The sequence below is a fragment of the Montipora capricornis genome, chromosome 9, assembly GCF_036669925.1.
Source record: "Montipora capricornis isolate CH-2021 chromosome 9, ASM3666992v2, whole genome shotgun sequence".
Taxonomy (NCBI): domain Eukaryota; kingdom Metazoa; phylum Cnidaria; class Anthozoa; order Scleractinia; family Acroporidae; genus Montipora; species Montipora capricornis.
Window position 1 is genome coordinate 34,780,438 of NC_090891.1, and position 7,500 is coordinate 34,787,937.

General features: G+C 37.1%; 1 protein-coding gene across 1 annotated transcript in view; it reads left to right on the plus strand.

Annotated features, from left to right (window-relative positions):
* LOC138015291 (ATP-dependent translocase ABCB1-like) overlaps positions 1 to 7,500 on the plus strand; it is a 49,210-nt gene that overhangs the window by 25,747 nt on the left and 15,963 nt on the right. Inside the window, exons 8-16 of the mRNA XM_068862278.1 lie at positions 135 to 248; positions 496 to 612; positions 2,746 to 2,871; positions 3,279 to 3,482; positions 3,856 to 4,026; positions 4,890 to 5,051; positions 5,854 to 5,929; positions 6,341 to 6,510; positions 7,397 to 7,500. The exon at positions 7,397 to 7,500 is cut by the window's right edge and continues 79 nt beyond it. Coding sequence (XP_068718379.1) covers positions 135 to 248; positions 496 to 612; positions 2,746 to 2,871; positions 3,279 to 3,482; positions 3,856 to 4,026; positions 4,890 to 5,051; positions 5,854 to 5,929; positions 6,341 to 6,510; positions 7,397 to 7,500 — 1,244 coding nt within the window. The remainder of the gene's footprint in view (positions 1 to 134; positions 249 to 495; positions 613 to 2,745; positions 2,872 to 3,278; positions 3,483 to 3,855; positions 4,027 to 4,889; positions 5,052 to 5,853; positions 5,930 to 6,340; positions 6,511 to 7,396) is intronic.

Here is a 7,500-nt window from a genome sequence, read left to right on the forward strand (position 1 = left end):
ATCTAAGGGTTGGGTTTAACGATGTTTGACTCCTTTTGTTATACAATAATTTTAATGTATTCCAAGGTGGTCCTCAAGTATCGATCAGTACAAATCTTAAAAAAAATTGACTCAATTATTGATTTTATTTTCAGGTATTTTTTTCAGTCCTGATTGGTGCTATGCAACTTGGTCAAGCTGGTCCTAATTTTAATGATGTGGCAACAGCTAGAGGAGCAGCCTACAAAGTGTTTCAGATTATTGACCGGGTAACAATTTCACATCCACCTAACAACACTCATCAGTTAGTAGACACTAAGATGTCCCAAGAGAAATCAAAAACAATGCCTAATAGATGCAAAATTTTGTAGGGGTAAACAAGGTGTATTAATGGGATTTGAGAAAGTAGAGTATGAATTGTTGTAACAGCTGACTGATACACAGTATTACTGAATCTCAACCGGAACACGTTACTTTTAACAATACTGTTAATTATATAATTATTTTGTTTTAAAGGTTCCTCCAATTGATTCCAACTCTGCAGAGGGAGTAGTACTAGATGACAGTTCCTTTCAAGGAAATGTGGCATTCAACAACATTGAATTTGTTTATCCTTCACGACCAGATATTCAGGTACACAGTCAAAGCACAACTTACAAAAATTTCAATCAATGAATTTATTGCTTCAGTCACTTGCTGCTGAATATTTGATAGGAACACACTGTGGGAAAACATATATTTTAAGAATCATTTGAAAGTCGAATTCATATTAACTCAAATCAAATTTTGGTTCTTGAGGAGAAAGAAAAACTAGAGCAAATTAATGATTGCATGTATAGGTACTTGTACATGAATGTGGGTATTTCAATATCAAATACAGCTCAGTGATATTTTGATGTGTGATTTAACTTTTGGGGGATATAGCTGAGCTGTAATAACTGTTTTAGCAAACAGTATTTTTGGCACAAAATTTACTGATTGGAAGTTAAGTCCAAAACTATGCATTTTCTTGTCAAGCTATTTTTCATCATCTGTAGCAGAGTACTCGGGTCAGGATCAATGTGAGAGACTGAAATTCACATTACCATAACAGACCCAGTCTTGTCTAGCTATAATCTGCATTTTAAATTGTAGCAATATGCCTTCACTAAGATTATGGAAACCAGATTATTACAATAATAATAATAATTATTGTTCTTGTTAAAGAATTTACCTTTGGACCTACTGTAGCTACACAATTATGTACTTATTATGTGTTGCATGAGGAGGGGAAGGCTAAACCCCAATCCCACACTGTCAAGGACTTAATTAATGAAGGCATCTTGTGAGTTGAATGTTCAAACAAAAGAGCTGGCAATTATAATCAGACTGAGTATGATCTGCATTTTTTAAAATCAGACTGTCAATGTCATAATTATTATAAACACAATTGTTCAATTTTTATTCAAATATCTTACCAAGGATGTTGTTCAATGTGGTGAAGTACAGTAAAATAAACAACAGCTCCTTCGATGACTGTCATCTTTCAAGTGGTCAACATTATAAGGCTAACAGTTGGCTGACAATTGACCAACATCCGCTTGCAGTCAAAGGACAAATTAATAGCCATTCAAGGTTTTCCAGAGGTTTTATTAGAAGCTGGCAACTGGTGAATTTCGCCGGCTACTTCCTAAGTTATTGCCATGCCTACTTATTTGATAAGCTTAAAGTACACGATCCTCACCGTTTCACTTCGATCCATTTTAGTTTATTTTAATTCAATAACACAACTACATGACATGTAGAATATCAAGAAAACTTTTGCTGGATGTTCTGCTCCTTTTTGGACATTGGATATTTTTATGAATTCCTGGTTATTTGCACTCACCTTAGCCACTCACTAATGTGATCTTTGCAGTCCGCCATGTTGGATGAATAGAGGAGAAAGACTGGTGCCAAATGTTGTCTTGAATACATTCACTACATACGACCTTTCGGTTTTCCACATGTTGTTTATTAAAATGGAAGACAAAACTAGAAAGTGTGCAGCTGCAGCTGCAGCTGCACTAGAAAGCGTGCAGCTGGAGGTGATATTTTATCTTATTTCAACAAGAGATTGAGAGTGCAAAAAAAATGTCTTCTAACTTGTCCATGTGCAGCTACGTGTTAATAAATATTTGTGACTGATGTTGATACCCAGATTGCTGTAAATGCCATTTCCGAGCTACTAGATTTCAAAATTTTCTTGGGGAGCATGCTCCCAGACCCCCCCTAGGGGAAAGCCTGGGCCTTGTGCTTTCTTTCTTGCCACTGTGCTGCCTACTCCACAAACCCAGCCGTTTACTAAAAAAACTTATTTAAACTGCTGGTTTTCATTATACCTGGGCTTCTTAATGTAAGTGGCAGTCACTCATGTCTTTTACACAGAAGGAGTAAACTGCAGGTTGCAGGTTAGAGTTGCAGGTCATTGTTTCAAGGTCATAGCTCAAACAAACCAAACCTTTACCAATGCCAACACTAAACCTAAAAAATAATATTTAAGCACAAGGTTAGCATTTTTGTAAAGGTTTGGGTTGTTTCATGCAGTTATGGTAAAACAATGACCTGCAACCTGCACTTTAAATTACACCCTTCGTCCTTTACAATGGTTTGAGTGAAAATCAAGGCAGTCTGTAGCTGGCCGTGAGAGGTAATTTTCTGTATTAAATCTGTTAGTTTGTTAACTTTGCAATTCTGTGGCAATGAAATTACATGACTGTGTGCGTGCTACTTTTGTTTGTGGGACAGATTTTGAAAGGTTTGAATCTGACGGTGCAGAGTGGACATACAGTAGCTTTGGTGGGTGAAAGTGGCTGTGGAAAGAGTACAGTTGTCAAGCTGCTTCAGAGGTTCTATGATCCAAGTAGTGGACAGGTATGATCATGGTATCAAAGCTGAAAATAGCAAAGTAATGACTGTTCTTGTACTTAAATGTATAGAAAAAAATACAGGTTATTGATTGAATTGTGGATGACAGTTCAATATCATATGTTTTGAATTCCTTATTATAAATAAGAACAGTGAGACTGTTCGTGAGCTTGTTTCAATAATGAGGAACATGTACATCTTGGATTTCTTAGTGATGGTGACTACAGTTTAGGAGAAAAACATTGTTATTGTTATCTAGTTGGCTTAGTGTTTTGTTTTTTCAAAAAGAATATTGAGAGCTGTAAAAATTTAAATAAGAGAAGTATACATGTACATGCGTACAGTTACTGATATTTGTTTTAAAAAAAACATTGCAAGAGAACATTGATTTTGTGTTATTTTTGTCCATCAAGGTAACTGTTGATGGTCATGATATTCGCAGTTTGAACTTAAAATGGCTGAGGCAGCACATAGGTGTTGTGAGTCAAGAGCCAGTGTTATTTGATACTACCATAGCTGAAAATATTCGATATGGAAAAGACGGTGTGACTCAGGAACAAATAGAAAATGCTACAAAAATGGCAAATGCCCATGACTTCATCACTAAGCTACCACAGGTGAGTTCAATAATATTGAATTGTTTGCAGTGTTACTTTGTAGTCCTATTTGCAATGGAAAAAGAAGAGAGATACCCTACCTTGTCTTCCTTTTTTTTTCTTTAGAAAATATTATACTCATATAGTACTGAAAGTTCTTAGGGAGTAGATGAGTTAGAAAGTTTTGAAAATCTTAATTTTGTTAGGTTTTTATTGTATATTCATTTTTTGTTCTGGTAAGCGTACAATCATGTACATTTTTAGTCAGTATTTGTAATCTTCAATATTTGTTACTGTTAAAGATGACTAATCACCCAATCGTCTTTATGACGTTCAGGTCTCTTGGCTTATTTTCCAGTCAATGAAAACGTTTAACTTATATCAATCCATGCAGGGCTATGACACTCTTGTTGGAGAGCGAGGAACACAGTTAAGTGGAGGGCAGAAACAACGCATTGCCATTGCTCGTGCTCTTATCAGAGATCCCAGGATATTGTTGCTTGATGAAGCAACCTCTGCACTTGACACTGAAAGTGAATCATTAGTGCAAGCTGCTCTGGATAAAGTGAGTGGCGTGTACAACCCTAAACAGATGAGTAGTAAAGTACCTGTTAAGCCAGGTAGAATCCTAGAGAAATTTTGTTTGGGACACTCTTGTACACATACGTACAGGGTACATGTCTCTTTCTAGCCTGCGTAGCAAGCGTTTCCGTGCTGTTTTGGAGCAAAGGCCGCGCGAAAAGTGGCGCGAATAAGCGGGGAGGGGGTGGGGTTCCTTCCCCTCCCCCTCCCCCCGCTTTCATTTTTTGCATCTCGTTTCATTTATCGCGCGGCCAAAACCGAGAATCTCGTTCCTCGGTCTTTCTTTGCTCCAAAACTGCACGGGAACGCTTGCTACGCAGGCTAGTCTCTTTCCTGACCACCTAATACCTTTGCGCAACCCATTACCCCTTACTTGTTGACCCCAAGTAAGCTGATGATACTAAACATCATGAATGTTTGGGTATACGTGTACAACAGTCAGTGAGGGGTCAGGGGTGGATAAATAGCCCCTTTTCATGTGCAACATTTATGTTAGATTATGTTAGATAATTGCTCAAACATTGCATGTGTGCCAGTTTGTCTGGGATTTTAGGTCAAGGGTCAAGAATGCTGCTCTGAATAAAGTGTGTTACTACCAAAAACAGATGAAAAAACAAACTTAAAAGAATCTACATGTAATGCCAATTAACTCACAGGTTTTTATTAAGAGAAACTCCATTCTACAAACTACACGAATTCTAATGATTGAGTTTTAATCTTCATTGTAAGTTATGAGTTAATGAGTGCTGGTGATGTGAGTGCTGATAGAGAAAAATAATGAAGCTTGCAGTTACTTCTGATGCATTTAAATTTGTAATGGTACTTTTTTTTTATTGTTTTTCACAGGCACGCCAAGGACGTACAACCATTGTTATTGCCCATCGCTTATCAACAGTCAGGAATGCTGATGTTATTTCTGCCATTCAGGAAGGTGTGGTTGTAGAGCAAGGCAGCCATGATGAGCTGATGCAAACTGATGGAGTTTATCACCAATTGGTCGTGCTTCAGGTACATCATTTAACAACATTTATCAGTGCCAAAATCCTCGAGTTTTACGTTTGATGAATTGACTCAAGTGACTTAAGGGCCCACTGACGGATTTTCGCGCGTTGCTAAGGAAGTGAAATGTTACTTCCGGTAACTGACGTCATTATATCATGAGCTGACAAGACAACCCACTCACAAGCAAAAATCACCGCACAAACTGTTGTTTCCATCGAAGGTTTTTACTCGCCCTTCCTCGCGCTCGTTCTCAGATCAACTGCGCATGCGAAACGAACTGACTTCGGGTTTGAGAGAAAAGCTAAATTTCCGGCGGTTTTAAATTGAATTAATTTTTTTTTTACATGGCACGTTTCACCCCCAAATACAGAATATAGCTAAGCATTGATTTTTTAAATTCATCTTTTTTGAAAAAGTTATGGGTATTTCAGTATCGTTTATGTCTTTAAAAAGAACATTTTTCAAAATAAAAAGAAAACCATGCTTGGCTGGATGCAAAAACGAACACAAATTATCAAACCATCGATTAAATACCCAAATTGCGTAGCACGGAGACAAATTTAGAGTTTTCTTTTATTGGTCACGTGACCATGGGCGTGGTATGATGACGTCATATTTAGGGTCATTGGCTTACAAAAGTTGGAAACTGACCAAAATGACAAATTCTCTCAAATTACTTTATCATTACATCCTTAGCAACGCACCCCAAAAAATACGTCAGTGGGCCCTTAATTGTATGAAATACTGTGTTGTTGTCGTCTCAATTAACCTTCTGGAGGGAACTCACCCATCATGTGTTTTTTTACAGACGTTTGAAGAAAAAGAACACGGTGGTGACATTGATGATGATGATGATGACGATGATGCTGATGTTGAACAAAAAGGTTGGTAAAATTTAAGAATCCGATCCCACCAACGCGTCGGCCAACACGTCTGCCAACGCGTCGGTCGACTGTCGGCCGACTGAAAATTTTCAAAAAGCAAGTTGCAAAGTTTGGACACCTGGGTTATAACTGTTACCACTCATCAATACAAAAGTAATATGTAGTGACTTGTGAATGGATCTTTTGAAAGCTATTTTTCCTCTGTCCTACAAGACACAAAGTTGCTCTAATAATGCCAGTTACAAATTTGAGTGAAGATACAGCTTTCTGTAGCTTGCTAATTGCTGAATTTGGATTAATTGATTTTCTCCTTAAAAAGAATTTGGTGCGGTAAGAGTACACAATTATTTTCTCTACATGCACATGGCACATGTAGTTATTAATCATAGTTTAAACGTGATTGACTTTCAGAATCAATGGCAGCAGCAAATTTCATGCGTAGCATGTCTCACATGTCAAGCGATAGTGAACATGAAGACACAGATTTGGAACGAAAACTGTCTGTTCGAGTATCACGCAGATTGTCAGCAAAGCGAAGACCAGGTTCTGCGTTAGATAGACCCGATTCTGGCAAGGCTGAGGTGGGTTAAATGTCAGCGATGATTATTATATTATATTCAAATTACATGGTAAAGATTCACAGTCCTGGCTTCATTTATTGATGTTATGGTAACCATGTGGAATCATGTATTATCATTGATACAGTAGGTGATTCACCGTCATATGTTACATCTGTTTATTTATTAAGTTCTTTTCATGTATTAGTCTTCAATATTCCTGTCTCATTTATTTGCAGTAATCATTGTGAGTAAATTACATACAGTTAATATGCAGGCCATGAAAGTGACAGTTCTGACAATCACACTCATTTACAAGAAACTTAAAGGAAACACTCCTAATTACCTGAATGAACTTTTAGTTATAAATTCTAGCATGCATATGAGGAACACAAGATATTGTAATTTAAATTTGTTTTGTCCTAGATATAGTTATGCTACGGAGGATGGTCGTTCTTTTACAGTTTGTTCTTTCAGGGATTGGAACTCTTTACCAAGATCTCTGAGAGTTTTGGACAGTTACTCACGTTTTGAAACATTAGCCTTTTTAAGAATTTTTTTAGTCACTCAGAAAAAGGACTTGAGTTTTTAACTTTTGACGATATTGTATATATTTTTATTCTGTATCTTTATCATTTTTAATGTCTTTTAGCTTAAGTTAGGTAGAACCAGTGTAAATATGTTTCAAGGGCCACTGGGGTATCAGTTGTTAATACTATCATGAGCTACCCTTGTGAAATAAAGTCACTATCTATCTATACACTAGAAGTCAAAATCTTGGACTCATTTTAGGAGACCGTGCCCGTACCCGTGCCATCTCTGATTAATCATCATCACTCATCACCTCATTTCCGTCGAGTGGAAAGGAAATTGTCATGATAAAAGGGTCTGACATTTTAAACTTTAATAGGTGACAAAAGACAAAGATGGCAAAGAAGAGATTCTTGAAGAAGAGGTAGAACCGGCTCCATTTTTCCGGATCCTGAAGTTGAACAAACCTGAATGGCCATTCAT